Raw genomic sequence first — 16,502 nt, 5'->3', positions numbered from 1 at the left:
GATGGGATAAGTGTTCAGGAAACTTCAGATTAGTCACTATTTTTTTCTGTTTTCTGTTTGGTCACTTCATCTTTCACATCTCTCTCTGTCTGTGTGTGAATGTGCTGTAGCGCCTCCATCTCAGTGAAGATGTAGCAGGAGCCACGTTCATGGCAGCAGGAAGTTCAGCTCCTGAACTCTTCACCTCAGTCATAGGTAAGGCCATCCTTAAAAATATTTTGGTTTGCAGTAACAGTAAAAAAAATGTTTAAAAAAGGGTCGGTAGGTAGCTCTTTATTTATTTATTTTTTTTCAAGTTTCAATGTTACAAAAAAAAAGTACAATTTTGGTGATGGTGATTACGTAGGTATGAATTTAAACAAATTAGCATATTGTGACGTCACTGACTGGGTCTTCAACCCGTGCCTTTGGGCGCATCATTGCAAACCTAATTTTGATGTAGTCTATATAGACCACAAACAAACTGAAATCTGTCAAAAACATGTTTATTGCATGAATTTCAGGTGAGAAGAAACAGGTGAGGTAGCTACTGTTATACTGTTTTACTTGCATCCACCGCTACGTATCAATGCAACCTACAAATGAGAGACCGTTTACTTTGCTTTCTTGGGTTGTCATTTTGAAAAAAATCCTGTTTAATTTGAGTGACAAGTGTTCATTGAATCGATTGTAAAATCGATTTTGCATGTCTAGATGCATTTTTTGCAGCAAACACTGTAACACCAAATATAGTTAAATCCATGAACAACAGGCAGGACAAATGTAAAGATTCAATATATTGTTAAAGACCAATATTTCTGATGATTTACTGCCGTTAAGTTACGTGCACAATGACAAACAGGAGTGCAACATTCTCGAAAAACAGTAAGCAGAGTGGACTGCCAAAATGCAAAACATTTACTGCAGGCTTCAACATGGCTGTGTTTACGATTAGAAATGTCAACAACAACAAAAAAATTGCATACGTAGGCGATTCTAGCCCGAATCTGTATCTGTACACATGAGACTGTCTGAATACCGGCAGAATTCACATTTCTGTTGTAAAAAGAGAAACATTGTGCAGAAGTATTATTTGCTGTTATGCGTGTGTGTCCGAAGCTGCAGTTGCTGTGTGACGTGTGTTCCAAAAAAAAAAAAAAGACAAAAACAAGAAAAGAAAACTGGACGTGCTCCGAGAGAAGGCCGTTAAAATCAATTTCCTATTTTCGTTTTCTAAACTTGTGTTGGTTGGTCTAATCGATGGGAAAAGATCTGGGCACAGTTTTTCCAGAACTTCGTGCCAAGTTAAAGCGGTTTCGAGCTGTTTTAATGATTTTTTTAGATGTATTATGGTGCCCGAACCCATATGACTTTGAACAGTGACTGCGAACATTTTATTTTACTGCAGCCGCAGCCATCATTACCAAGCGCGAACGCACAGGCTGTAGTGTGACATCCGTGTAAACATAGATGACGTCACGGGTTTTTTTTTTCAAAGAAAGAACGTAGTCTTCATTTGCATATAAGCCTAGGCAATTTATATATTTACAATACTTACTAAAATATAACTAATATTATTTTATTGTTTTTGTATTAGTTGTTTGAAGAGTAAAAAAATTAATAATTGGTCGGTTTTAACGCAAATGTAAAACCGGCAAGTCGGTCTGACTAAAAGCAAAAAATAAATAAAAAATTGAGTCGGTCCTAAATTGACAGGGTCGGTCGGGTTACAGCAAACAAGAATATTTTTAAGGTTGGCCTAAACATCTCTAAACGCAGCCTGTCTTTGGAAAACAGTACCCCTTACATTTGAACATGGAATTTCACGTGCCCTTTGTAAGCTGCCCTGTCTTCTTCGTGCAGGTGTATTCATCACCAAAGGAGATGTGGGAGTGGGCACAATCGTGGGTTCTGCTGTCTTCAATATCCTCTGCATCATCGGAGTGTGTGGGATCTTTACTGCACAGGTGCTCATTACTTTGCACATGAACACATGTATGCAAAAGCTGTTTTAAGTAATGTTTCAAACCATTTTAAATGAAAATCTATGTTATAGCGTTCTTAAATATTCACAAATAATTCCATCAGTGTTTTAGTTATCTTTAGTGTAAATTTTTTTTTTTTTACCCATAGTGGAAGAATGCATTATATAATGCTATAGCTATATTCCAAGTACTGTATCTTCCCAAACACTGTTTGCGTCTTCATTTACTACAGTCTGTTGCAATGCACAGAGACTGTAGTAAATGAAGACGCAAACAGTGTTTGGGAAGATACAGTACTTTTGTGTACTGAGCAAGCATTATAAATTCTCGACATCTGTGAGAGGGCATCTTAGAGATGAATGAGGTGACCTGTGCATCCCCTCCTAAACCTCTGCCCTAAAAAAGTCATTACTTAGTGCAGAATGACAGTAAGAAGTGAGCAGACTCTTTTCAGGGGTCACTGAGAGTAGCTTATGAGGTCAGCCATGTCAGCTGTGGAACTTTCCACTTGATTCAGTCATTCATGCTCCCTCGGTTTAACCTCCTGAGACCCCTACTATGTTAAAGAAATATGTTTTTATACATACATGCACACACATAAATATTTATGCACAGACATACAAGTGATACAGAGTGGAAGGTGTTTGGGCATTTTTATTTTTTTCTAACAAAATTAGCATTTCTTATTAGTGATGTCAGTAAGTCATTCCAAAAAAGTGGCACAGAGCCATAATACACTCGCACACTTATCCATGGAGCCCATCAGTGTCAAGGGGGAAAACACATCTGCAACAGTGGAGCTTCTGGTTGCCATGGAAACACAAAGCTAAGCGTGTCACCTGTGGTGTAAGTTAAGCTGTGCTGGTGTGAGTGATGGCGCATTACTTCTGCTGCTCTGACGTAGATCAGTGCTTTTTATTGAAGGATCGCTCTACACAACATGACACACATTTAATATGGATTATTTCACACAGTTCAATCAGCTGGATTCGGTACAGGATGTCACCTCCATATATGGTTCCTTCTTCATTCATTTCCTTTACTCACTTCCAATTCACACACTTTGATTCAGCATTCTAAAGTTTGCAAGCCAAGACCAACTTTTATAGTTACCGATTACACATTATAGAAGAGTTATGACAAGCACATTTTTTAAATCCTTTAATACCAGGGTTTCCAGCTGAGTACGTGAATGAAAGAAGCATGCAGTTTTATTGTGCGGAATACAGACTTTTTTTAAAATATACTGTACAACTACCATGCAATGCCATTATTAAAGATGCAGGTTTTTTTCTGTAATTTCTTTTTCAAAATCATGGCACCTTTATGTGTGTCCCATTTATAATTAGGGCCCTGTAATATGATGATAAATGACATCCTTTATTAGTTATCAAATGAGAAATGAGAAAGCCACATATCAATGCTTATCTTTTTCACAAGGTGACTAATATGTGAAAGGCACACAGTGTCACACAGATACAAAACACAATCACCGTAACACACTTGACACTTAAGGTATCTAATAAACATTAATTTAACAACATAATGTGTAACATAAAACCATAATGTACTGATACAATAATAATAATAATAATAAACCAAAGAAGAAACAAAGGTATTTCAATTAAAATCCATCAATGATACCTGTCAAACAGGGAATGCTGGGAATGTCAATTTATGTTTTTTTTTCACTGTATTAGTTATAAGATCACTTGTTCTTTTTCACTTCCAAAAACTACAATTTACAGTACTTTAGTGTGAAATTGAACAGTTTTTCCCTGTATAGAGGTAGGGAACTTACAATTAGCCTAATAACAGGTTTTTACCTGGTGTGTGTGTGTGTGTGTGTGTGTGTGTGTGTGTGTGTGTGTGTGTGTGTGTGTGTGTGTGTGTTATTTTTATTTTCTTTCTTTCTTTTTTTTTTTTACAGTGTAGTTTTTTGTTTTTTTTCACAAAAAAAACCTTGATGACTGGTGAAATGATCAGTTATATTAAAGAGTTTCTCTGCTTTGACACTTGCTCAGTTCCACTGACACACTCCCTTTGAGTCTTAGTGTGTGTGTTTTTAGTGTGCATGTGTAAACTGTCTCTTCATTACTTGTCTCTCTCTCTCATCTGTCCTCTCTCCCTTGTCGATGCAGGCAGTTCGGCTTTCGTGTTGGACGTTAATGAGAGACTCTATGTACTACACTATCTCAGTGACCGCTCTGATTGTGGTGAGTAGAACTCTTAAGTGGCTTTTCGTGCTCCCATGATGCCTATGGGCCTCCTCGCGCAGCTGGAGTGGAGAAGCAAGTGTCTCTCCCGTGGGGCCCGTGGCCTGCAGCACGGGCCTCTTATTTGCCCACACTCTGCATGTGTTACAAGCGCAGAGGAACACCAAAATCAATTAACAGTACACAGGACACAAAGTAACTGAGATCTTACTCACAGCACCTTATTAAAAGTTGGATTCACTGAAAAAACAAACTGTATTTAAAAAATCTTTCTTTAAACTCTTTTTTGAGAGGCGTGATGCATCTTTTCCTCTTTTGCAATTTCTTGAACTCATGATAGCAAGTGTTTTTTTTTGGGGGGGGGCGGGGGTCTGTGTGTGTGTGTGTGTGTATATATATATATATATATATATATATATATATATATATATAGTATAATAATAAAACCTGTAAATAAACACATTTTAATGTAAATATTTGCTTGATAATACAAGTTGTTTATTATGTTATATTACATTACATTACATTATATTTGTTATTCAATAGTTTACTCATGAAATCCTCAAGCCTCAGGGCCCATATTTACAGTAAGATAATGCTGCCCTCTGGTGGTTAGGTGTAACATTTCAGGAATGTTTGAAGGAGTTTGGCTTTGTTATATGGTTTTGTATATTAAATCTTTTATTCTCTCTTTTTTTTCAAGGTTATCTATGATGAGAAGGTGACATGGTAAGATTAACGCTGCTGTTACATCAGAACATCCTTTTCATTTTTCATATTACAACAGTTTCGAACTTTGTTTTGTATACAGTCATTTATGCTACTTTTTCTCCTCAGGTGGGAATCGCTTACCCTAACATTGCTGTACATAGTTTACATTATACTAATGAAGTAAGTTCTCTGTTTTGTTGTCATGGCCATTTTTCATTATTACATTATCTACTCCACATCAGTAAATCACATCACTTCTGATTTTATTAACTCTCCTTACTTGGTGTATCAGATTTAACTCACGGGTGGTCAATTACATTGAGCGGCGGAAAAAGAATTCGACAAATCTGGGTAACGGCACAGCCAGTAACACAGACATCGACGATGGGTGCGATGCCACTGTCGTGCTGCTTAAGAAAGGTAATACATGTAGTCCTGTTTTATAGAAATCGTGTGTTCAACTACTTGGTTTCCATCTAAATTTCTGCATTGTTGTTCTGCCACTTTTAGCAAATTTCCACAGGAAGCCATCAGTGCTGATGGTGGACGAACTATTGTCTGCATACCCTCATCAGCTGTCCTTCTCTGAGGCCGGAATGAGAATCATGATCACCAGTCACTTCTCCCCTCGCACACGCCTCACAATGGCCTCCAGAATGCTTATTACAGAGGTCAGCCACACAAACACATGCACACTTCCACAAATACAGTTTTGTCAAGCACTAGATGCAGATCTAGATTTCATACAATGTTAAACAAAAATGAACTCATTGTTATATATCATATTGTTATATATTATTTTATTACAATATTACAACAACTGTTTTATATATATATATATATATATATATATATATATATATATATATATATATATATTCTTTTTTTTTCTTTTTTTTCTGTAATGGCAAAGCTACAATCTTCACAGTATTATTATTGTTAAAAAACTAAAACTAAAACCATAAACAAAAAAAAAAACTTAACTTAAGAAAAATAATAATAATAATAAAAAATATATAGACACATTTTTTTAAATGGCAAAAACCCACAACAATTTCACTAAAACTTTATATAAAAAACGGTAAGAGAAAATTAAAAAAACAAACTTACATAATATTAATAAAAAACTATAATAGTATATATAAAAAAATTACACTGGGTCTTCAGTGTCACATGATCCTTCAGAAATCATTCTCATATGCTGAAGTGGTGCTCAAGAAACATTTCTTATTATCAGTTAAACAGTTTTTTTAAACTGATACAGGTCTCAGGATGCTATGATGAATAGAAAGAATCTAAAAGAAAGAAAAACGGTAATTGTGAGATAAGGTTAAAATAAGAAATAAAGTCACAATGTGGGATATAAATATGTAAATATTGCACTGTTGTGAGAAATAAAATCACAATTACCATAAGGTTATTCATTTTATCTGTATTACAGACTGAAATATTTATTATTCTGTTTTTAACTTGGACTAATGTGTGTGTGTTTGTGTTTCTGCAGAGGCAGCGTCTGATAAACAGTCATTTCAGTAACGGGGACTCAGAGGTGAGCGTAAAGATCCCTGGAAAGTGGGGGGTGGAGAATGGCCTGGCAGGATCGGACCGAGGCCTGAACGGGCGAAAGGGGGGTCACCATGATGACGAAAGGGGAGGGGCTGAAGCCGGAACTGACACCGAAAACGAGGACAATGAAAACAATGAGAACGATGAGGAAGAGGAAGATGAGGAAGATGACAACGAAGGACCCTATGTACCATTCCGCTGCCCCGGTACAATTATTACAGACTACAATTATTACAGACAGATTATTGTAAATAATTTTAGGTTTAATTCTGGTTGTCCATAAACAGGAAGTGTTCCTGATAGAAAGTGTACTGTAAGCTGCTTTGAATTAAAAGACAAATCACTCAAATGCTGTCCTGATCTTTTGCAGGTGGAGGCTTTAATAAGCTAAAGTGGCTGCTGGCCTGGCCACTGAGTCTGCTGCTGTTCCTCACCGTGCCCAACTGTGCCACACCTCGCTGGGAGCGCTGGTATATGGTCTCGTTCATCACCTCCACCCTCTGGATTGCTTCCTTCTCTTACATCATGGTTTGGATGGTAAGACTTTCCTCACATATATTAACTTTAGAAATCCTTAACTTATTATTTTCCACAAACATTCAGTGACCTGTTGACACTCTCGTGGCAGGTCACAGTGATCGGTTACACAATCGGCGTCCCTGATGTCATCATGGGTATCACTTTCTTGGCTGCTGGCACCAGCGTTCCTGACTGTTTGGCCAGTTTAATTGTTGCACGGCAAGGTAGGAACAAATGAATATTTCTTCATAGTCTAGCGTTATCATTTATTATAATTTTCCCAATTAAATGATTGGATTGCTTTGCAAGGACGAGGCTGTAAACAGATAAGTTTTCCAAGTCAGTAGTTTTCCAGGGAAATTGTGCCAGTTTTATAATGTTGCTGTGGGGTGTTTTTTAGTCTACAGCAGTGCCGGGCACCTACTGTAGGTCATCGTGCCCCCTCACCTCCCTGCCCGAAACGCTATTTTATACAGAACGAGAACAGAGGGCACCCAAGCCTGGCAACCCTGCTGCAAAAGCAAAAGTGCATTATGGGTTTTGAAGTTTGTCACAAAAGGGAACACCACAGGACCTTTTGTTTTGTTTTTTCATGTAGCCCTGATTTTTTTATTTTTTTTATTTTTTGAGTTTGTACAGCATAGGCAACCAAGTTAATTCCTCATTTAAGACAGAAGCAGAAATGAAAGTATTAGTATATCAATTTCACTTTTAGTCTCAACTGTCTCTCTGTCTTTTTCAGGAATGGGTGACATGGCGGTTTCTAACTCTATTGGTAGTAATGTGTTTGATATCCTGATTGGGCTTGGTCTGCCTTGGACCCTCCAGACTTTGGCCATCGACTATGGCTCCACAGTAAGTGGAAAATGTTGTAATAGATTATTATGGTTTAATAATTTGTTTTATAAAATGCTTAAAAAAGCATTGACATAGAAATAATGAAAAATCAGTGTTCTTTGTTTAGTCATTATTTGTAGGTGGTTTTGTTTTTGTAACTTAGAACCTGTCAGTAGCAGATGCCCAAGATCATCTTAGAGCAGCGGTTCAAGATGACTCAATATTGTTAAGATCTAAAATATTTGAATCAAGTAAAATTTGTGAACAATACATACCTTTAAGGACAGTCTTTTGATTGCAGCTCTTAATATAATTTTATTTTTTAAATTGCATATCAATATAAACATAATATTATAGTAATGGTTTCTTGTTTGTTAGTGTAAGGTAAGGTAAGGTAATGCTTTTAGAATATTAAAACTCCTCCTCCGTGCGACTCGAGACCGGTGAGTGGAGCAGGTGTCGCTGATTTCCAAATCACTCCACCGGCCTCGCTCCGTTCCCATGGCTCTCGGCCCCGCCCCACTCGGCACAAACAGATTATATTGAAAATGAAAAATATTTTGTATTAGTGACATTATGTTTGTCTACCTTGGGCCTAAATTGAATACAGATTTTGTGTCTCCGTAGGATAAACATTGGACTTTGTTTGAAATAATTTGCTCTATTAATTTATATACTTGTTATATATACAATGTATTAGTTCTTACATATTTTTTTCTTCTCAGATTCACCTGAACAGTAAAGGCCTGATTTTCTCAGTTGGGCTGCTGCTGGCATCTGTGTTTCTCACGGTATGTGAGAAGCATTTAAATACAATTTTTTTCCAAATGTCCTTTGAGTCCACCACTCACCCTCTACCCTTTCTTTCCCTCTCAGGTTCTCGGTGTGCATTTGAACAAGTGGAAGCTGGACAAGCGTTTGGGTTTCGTTTGTTTGCTGATGTACGCTGTCTTTCTGTGTTTCTCCATCCTCATCGAGTTCAACGTATTCACCTTCGTCAATCTGCCCACCTGTCGTGAGGAATGAGACAGTTCCTTTTCTTGGCCCTCCCTCCTTGACCTCGTGAGGACAATGGCACAAGTCCTCGCTCAGAGGCTGACTGGCTCTCGTCCTGATGGAATATTTATTTACTGATCTTGCTGATCCTCTATCGATTCTCTCTTTTTCTTTCCAATGCGTGCAATATTGACAGAGTCTCCGGGTCTGTGGTGTTACAAGAGGACAGAGAGGATGTGTGTGAAGAATGGTCCTGTTGACTGATATATACACTGTTCTAACGGGACAGAGACATGGGAAAAGATGAATACTGCCTGGTTTGATGTGAATACTTTTTTATATATTTTGCATATTACGTATTTAAAGAATATGATGTTAATGTATTTTATGATTGCCATTTGTTTTGTTAGCTGCTATTTGACTGAAGAAGAGGCTGGACTTATTCATTATCAGTAAAATGATAGATTTATGAGGATTCTTTATTTTGCTGAAAGGTACTGGTGACCTCCAGGAAAATACTTGTGAACAGTCCTCTTTTTAATTTGGGCATTAGCAAGTCACCTTCACATCACAAGATTAATCCGGACATCAGGGTCATTAGTGTCTACATTTTTTCAATGAGAATATGTTTACGGTGCAGAGGCGGTAATAAAACGAAAGGTTTAAGATCAGATCAAATTTTAGTCAAAAAAATTGTTGTTTTTAGAGAGACAGTGGTTATTTATTTGCGCCCGTTTGGAGATACATGTTGGAACGATACAGTGAGACAATACTGGTGTGTGATACATGGGGTTTCTAAAAATGTGTTTATGAACTTTTTTTTGTCTTTAACACTCTGTATATACTGAAACAGGGAAAGGTTTATTTATTAATTTATTGAACGCTATTTATGCACATTACTTTCCTTTGACGAACTGAAACAAAACCAACCCACAGCTGTCCCAAAGAAGAGAGTGTTCTGGAGTTTTAGCCTTTTGTCCTTCATAGCTTATGTGACAACACTTTCGACTGGATTCCTTCTCCTTCATCGCTGAATATGATGCACCTTTGTCTTGATGCGTAAAACAGTTTCTACTATTTTATATCGTTGTGTGACATGACATCAGAGGTAATTGCATAGAGTATTTGAACACTTTAAATATTGGAAGGCAAGTAAGGGGGAATATATATATATATATTATACTTAACTGTTGTGACATTTAAGATCAGTCCATTCGCTGTATAGAGTGAATGGAGTGAGTGAGCCACAAACCTAAGAAGCTGATTAGCAGGAGCGTGTCCTGGTAAAATGAAGCTTACGTCTGTGTAACATTGATAAGACTGTTTCAAAGTCAAACCGTAGATGTAAATTTGCTTTAGAAGAGGTCAAGTCATTTTTCTCTTAGCATGCCGCTCTAATTTTAGAGTTTATCAAGGATTTTTTTTTTTCTTCTCAGCAGAGCAAGGATCAGAATTCATCTGAAGGATGCAGTGAATAATATGGATTTTTCTGATGTTCTTTATGCTGATGTGTCCGGGGCTCATTTCTTGCCCTTCTTTTACAAGGACTTTTTAAATACTTTGTTTTGTATGCTTCTGGTTCTGGGGATTTGAAAAAGATGCTGCCATAATGCATCACAGCTGTAAGCTTTTAACTGTGGCACAATATGTGGATGCAACTTTTTCTCCTCACAGAGGTTTTTTAGTGAGCTGACAAAGTAGCGATTCTATGGACTGTTTTAGTCTAGTTAGCAACTTCATGCAGATTTTGTAGTCTGAAGGCACATTGCAGGGAAGTTTTGTGTTTTATGCACTGGTTGATACTGAGTGTCTAATTGTTTGTCATATTTTAAGAATAGAATTTAGATGACTAAGAAACATATCTGAGAGTATTGCGGCAAAGTATTTTTTATCACAAAAGTAACTTTGTATTTTGTAACGCAAAATGTTTAGAAATGTTTTCTGCTTTTAAAAGTCTGTATAGTGTGCTTCAAGTGAATCTGCATATTTATTCTTTAGATCATAAAAGAAATTTGTCAGCTTACCGTCAGAGTACTCTTAGCATGTTTAAAATCAAGTCAAACTTTGTAAGGCATTCTTTTCAATTATATAAAAAAAATTAAATAAAATGATTTTTTTTTCTCTAGGTTTGGCAGAGCATATTAGCAAGTATGAACATTTTGTTTTCTGTATCACTCGTAATAGACATTGAGGCCTAGTTTACTTTCCAAAAATGCAACAGCAGGTCTAGGGTTTAAGCAATGTGATATTCCTAATAATCTTTGTAAAGCAGGGTATAATAAGAAATACATCTGAAAGGCAGGGTTCATGAAAGTTTTGTTAATGAAATGCAATAATGTTTAGATTAATTCTTTACTGTGTGTGTATTTTCTCTTGTAAATCCTGAACATGACACATCACATTATTTGAGTCGTATATATGCTACTTAAATAATTCAGTAAGGTTTAATAGAGTTTGTGCACTCTATGCTCAATATTAAGGATAATAAAAAGAGGTTTTGAGATGCAACTAAATTGTCTTTCACTGCAACTCAGTAATGTTCCAAAATCTACGAAAACTGCGGCTTAGATTCTGGGATGTATATAGTTGTAATATCAGCCATACTACTCTACAGTTTCAATGATTATATCTTACTGATTAATGCTATTTGGTCATCATCACTTCTGGAAATCAAAGCACTGCTGCTCATTTGTATGCACAAATATAATAAAAATAATAATGAGGGCATGCACAACCAATTCGTCCACAATTAGACAAGTTTCCCTCATATTTCCTTTTTTTCTGCTGCTATTTCTTTATGAAATCAGGCATATTTGAATAAAAAATTGGACTTTTACAGGGTGATGCGTTGCTGATGTACATAATTATACATAGATTAAAATATCTTAATTTTTTTTTTGTCTTTGCATGTATATCCGTTATATTATATTTGAATAGATACTGTACAATGTTTGGATCCTTTATTTTTTATTTTTGTTGTTGTGTTGATTAAACACCACTGGTTTGTTAAATAGCATGGGATATTTTAAAATAAGGAATTATTTATGTTCATTAGTATTACACATTGTTGAACACCGGATAGACAGCAGTGGAATTAGACCTCTTAGATTATTGCATGTTTTCTTTGTTTTGTTTTTTTTTTTCAATGGATACTACTGGGCTTTTGATTCTCCAATGAAAGCACAAGTTAGACATTTCATTCAGAGTAACTGATTTCTTCTGCATTTCAGGAATCATAAAAAGAATGCTGGTTGGTTTTATGTACTAAAATATTTTGGTATTTCAGTTGTATATCAGAGTACATTTTTGCTACTTGAGCATAATTAAAAGGATCTTTGCTGAGGTAAACACTATTGTTTGCTTATTGTCATTTCAGCCATAATGGCATGCATAAATACTGTATAGACGTTGGTTTCACTGTATAAAGGGATCTAATAAATGCAATTTCTATAGGGAGATAAATAATATTTTTTAAACCTCAAACATACCCCTAACCCTTACACCAGGGGTGCCCAAACTCTGTCCTGGAGGGCCGGTGTCCTGCAGAGTTCAGCTCCAACTTGCCTCAACACACCAGCTGGTAAGTTTCTATGCCTATAAGAGCTTGATTAGCTGGTTCAGTGTGTTTAATTGGGGTTGGAGCTAAACTCTGCAGGACACCAGCCCTCCAGGACTAAGTTTGGTGAACCCTGCCTTGCACTAACATGGTGATATCAGTTGATATAGAGCAAAACATTATTAGATTATGCCTCCTCGCCAGAAATATCAAATCCAACCCCGGACACTAGATCAAAAAATAACTGTTTTGTCTGATAACAAAACAACTAGTCAGCAAAGTTGTCTAATACCAAAGTCTTGTCTGGTACCAAAAACTATGTTAACAGAGTAAAGCCAAAGAAGAGCAAAAGCAGGAAAGCAGGAGATTAAGTAATGACGATAAAAAATAAGAAGAGTTTACTGAATAACCTTAGTTCCATATATTTTAATGTTAAGTCTAACACAAATCCAACCAGTGTTATACCACAAGCAATAACTATGGAAAATTACTTCTTAACAACAACAACATCTTGTAATGTTAAAAACCTTGACATGGAAACATTCTCTTATCTCTTACACAAATATCCCTTGAAACCACACAATCATTAGACTAAAAAACAATGGAAAAATGTAAATGCCTAATCAATAAATGAATTAATTAAATGAATATATAAATTGTACAAAGTTATACTCTTTTATGGGTAATTATTTTCACAGATGTGCTTCTGTCCAAAATAAGATTTAAGTAAATGTATTTTTTTTTAATGCAGAACACACAAACATACAAAAGTATAAACATACATCACATAATATCAACCACAAAAAATGAATGAATAAAAAACAATAAAGAATAAAATAGAACTAAAGAAAGGGAAAAAGAAAGAAAAGAGGGCCAAAATGTAAACAAAATTACACAAGGAGATCAAAGGCAGAGCAAATTCTAACAGTCCTTATAGCTTTCTTATTAGTAGATATCAATTCAAATAGTTTTCCATTTCTTTTAGGAAAACAGAGAAGACAGGTTTAAATTTGGAGAATTTGCATTTGTGAATATTTAAGTAAATGTAACTGCGCTCTTGTAAGCAATGGGTGACGTCACCGGGCCGCTGTGCGTGTGGGGATTGTAGTTCATTCAAAATTCCCAACGTTCTGACAACGTTGCTGTGACGTTTGTGTAACGTGATACGTGAGCTGGCTGGGGACAGCTTGATAACCATTTCCGCATATTTCTCGCACAAATCGCAGTGTTTATTAAGAGATGCATGTTAAACGATTTAATTTCGCATAAAGTGCTGTTTGTAAGTGCAGCAATACATCCCCATAAATGGAAGCAAACAGCGCCAGTCGAGTAAACTGGGCCATAAACCGCCGGGCGGAGAGTTTAGTAAGTAAACACATGGCAGACATGGCACAGAGACGCTCAGCGGTGTCTGAAGAGGATCATGTGCACCCTATTCCAGGAAACCTGAGCAGAAGCGCAGAAGACATCCCGGGGCGGGCCGAGGTGAATTTCAGCACGGATTCACAGTCCTACAAACCTGCTGGAGTGGCGGGAAAGTTGATGCGCGTGGACGCGTCTTCATCATCGGGTACTGTAAAGTGAAAAGAGTAAAAATGATCACGTTTCCCTTGAAACGGACTTATACATACCTTCCCTTCTATCATTGTAACACTTTGTCTTTTTTAAAAAATGTGTTTCTGAATTGAGTTTTATGATAAAGTTGATATTGGTTGACAGTTGATCGGGTATTGTTTTATTAAACATACAAATAAAAAATTGCTAACTTTAATTGTTTTTTTTTTAAACGTGTTGATGTGCTAAACTGATAATATGATACATGCACCTACTGTAAAAAAAAAAATCTATATTAATAAAATCATTTGACAAAGATCAGCAATGTTAAGGAAACTAGAAACTACCATTATTATTATTATTATTGTCAAAATTGTTTTTTACAAATGAAACTGACAAGCAGATTTGATATCAATGCTAAATTTTAAAGTAATAGTTAACCCCAAAATGAGAATTTGCTAAGTACTCACACTAAGGTAGATGAGTTTTTTCTTTATTGGAACAGATTTGGAGAAATGTCACATTACATCACTTGCTCACAAATGGATCTGCAGTGAATGGGTGCCATCAGAATGAGAGTTCATACAGCTGATAAAAACATCACAATAAACAACTTAACAAACTTATTAATGTTCTGTATGGCCTGAGGCTGAGTAAATTTTCAGCAAATTTTCATTTTTGGGAGAACTATTCCTTTAGTCTTTTGTAAGTCTTCTCTAAATGCGATATTTTTTACAACTACAGGGACAGCAGCCCATAGACAAATCATATCGCTCCTTAATGATATCAAAGAGGAGCAACAGAGGCAGTGGGAAGTTCTGAAAGACCTGCAGGCCAGGATTCAAGGACAGGTGTGTGAGGAGGAAGACGAGCCGCTTGACGTAGATCTTCCACTGCGAACAATGGAACAGCTCAATGAAACGGAGCAACATTTAGAGGATACTGAAGCTCAGAAGAGAATGGTACAAAATAATTACTGTGAAATTTAATTTATTCTACAATCTGCAATTACTGCAGTGCATGTAATAATAGGTTAAGTTACTTTGTAAACCTCAGTCAAGATAGGAAGTTTACATTTTATGGATATGGTTGTTTATCTGAGTCCGAAATAATAGTTCAGAACAGTTAAGACGCTAACACTCTTCACTTCTTTAACTGTAGTGAGTATTTCTTTATATTTCGATTTTTATTTGATAGGTGTCACACCTCTCACGGATGGGCGGAGCTACAGTAGATGATGCGGTCCGGCGTCTTATGCACACTGTCCTCTCTTTCAGTGTGGGCTCAGAGCTCAACTGGGTTGGCAGAGGACAGAAAAGGAGCTTCAGAAACACTAGACTGCAGGGTGTTTTATTTCGTAAGCAGCCATTGAAATCATGTTTCAGTGCAATTGCAACTTCAGTTTTATCACTGACTTTAGTGAAATGAAGTGAAGTGAGGTGTAGCCAAGTATGTGAAGTGTAGTGAACACACACACACACACACACACACACACTGTAAACACACACACACTGTGAACACACACCCAGAGCAGTGTTTAGCCATTATTGTTGCGGCACCCAAGGAGCTGTTGGGGGTTTGGTGCTTGCTCAAGGGTCTCACTTCAGGCCACGACAGCCCCTTTATCACTTTAAAGGTCAATATTTTTAGGATCCTCGTGTGAAAGATTGTTTTAACTCCGTTCTCTGCAGGTGCCTTGAAGAAGACACCTATAGGAAAGGAGGCCACACACCACCAGTTTGCTGATGTAGTGAAGAAATGGTTGCGGTTTGCCCCTTTCCGACAAAGAGGAAGTGGACGAAGACCGCACTGGAAACCTGTTGAGTTTATCTGTCCCAAATATGACAGTACTGTGGAAGATCATAACCAGCTTAACCATAACCAGCTGGATTCTGGTGAGATTCAGGTGACAATTTAATAACAGTAAGTGTTGTATCCAAAGACAAGTAAAGTAAAATAATTGAATGAAGAGAGTGTGAAGGATTGGCTTTCAAATTCTGTTTCTTTTTTGCCATATTACATTCTTTCTATTATAATATTTGCTTTGCTTTCTTTAAGTTAAAATATACTGTTGTTAGGGAATAATTTGCAGATTTTCTCATTACAGAATTAATCTTTAAAAAGACAAATGTGCAAACGTAAATAATTCTGTTATAATGATTATTTTGCCCCTGCGATTTTATTTGAATTATGTTGTTATATGTTTTTTTTTTAAACGCTGGTGCCAATATATTTCCATTTTGAAAATTTGCAATACATTGTGCAAGTTGGAAATAAAGAATGTTTTGCATATATAAATGCCATTATGTTTGACAAGAAATGGAGATCAGAATTTAAAACATGAAGTGTTACAACACAGAAAGTTCTATGAAGAAGAATGGAAGAATGCTCTAGAAGAAAATTAAGAAAACATTTCTTAAATGTAATATATAATGACAATAACGTAGCAAAATGCACTTACTCTGTGGTATCTTTGGCAATGTGAACAGTTTTCTAAGAACTCTTGCTTCCTCACATATACTGTATGAAAACATTAAAAACAAACATTTTATCCATGAACTTTTTCTGTGGTTAATTAATTTG

The 16,502-nt window shown here is 36.2% G+C and overlaps 2 protein-coding genes across 2 annotated transcripts in view; both read left to right on the top strand.

Annotated features, from left to right (window-relative positions):
- Window positions 1-11,067, top strand: part of LOC132110668 (sodium/potassium/calcium exchanger 3-like) — a 72,646-nt gene extending 61,579 nt beyond the window's left edge. The window contains exons 5-17 of the mRNA XM_059517471.1: window positions 111-195; window positions 1,843-1,946; window positions 4,106-4,180; window positions 4,884-4,909; window positions 5,018-5,071; window positions 5,184-5,311; window positions 5,402-5,562; window positions 6,396-6,663; window positions 6,828-6,994; window positions 7,086-7,200; window positions 7,719-7,831; window positions 8,539-8,604; window positions 8,690-11,067. Coding sequence (XP_059373454.1) covers window positions 111-195; window positions 1,843-1,946; window positions 4,106-4,180; window positions 4,884-4,909; window positions 5,018-5,071; window positions 5,184-5,311; window positions 5,402-5,562; window positions 6,396-6,663; window positions 6,828-6,994; window positions 7,086-7,200; window positions 7,719-7,831; window positions 8,539-8,604; window positions 8,690-8,839 — 1,512 coding nt within the window. The 3' untranslated portion in view covers window positions 8,840-11,067. The remainder of the gene's footprint in view (window positions 1-110; window positions 196-1,842; window positions 1,947-4,105; window positions 4,181-4,883; window positions 4,910-5,017; window positions 5,072-5,183; window positions 5,312-5,401; window positions 5,563-6,395; window positions 6,664-6,827; window positions 6,995-7,085; window positions 7,201-7,718; window positions 7,832-8,538; window positions 8,605-8,689) is intronic.
- Window positions 11,068-13,522: 2,455 nt separating this feature from the next.
- Window positions 13,523-16,258, top strand: LOC132111143 (uncharacterized). Its single transcript, XM_059518308.1, has 4 exons — window positions 13,523-13,935; window positions 14,664-14,881; window positions 15,117-15,276; window positions 15,611-16,258. The coding sequence occupies exons 1-4, from the start codon at window positions 13,671-13,673 to the stop codon at window positions 15,835-15,837; spliced, it is 870 nt and encodes a 289-aa protein (XP_059374291.1). The 5' UTR covers window positions 13,523-13,670; the 3' UTR covers window positions 15,838-16,258.
- Window positions 16,259-16,502: the final 244 nt, after the last annotated feature.

The sequence above is a fragment of the Carassius carassius genome, chromosome 30 (assembly GCF_963082965.1).
Source record: "Carassius carassius chromosome 30, fCarCar2.1, whole genome shotgun sequence".
Lineage (NCBI taxonomy): Eukaryota > Metazoa > Chordata > Actinopteri > Cypriniformes > Cyprinidae > Carassius > Carassius carassius.
The sequence above is the reverse complement of the archived record's forward strand: the minus strand, read 5'-3'. Positions and strand labels throughout refer to the sequence as shown.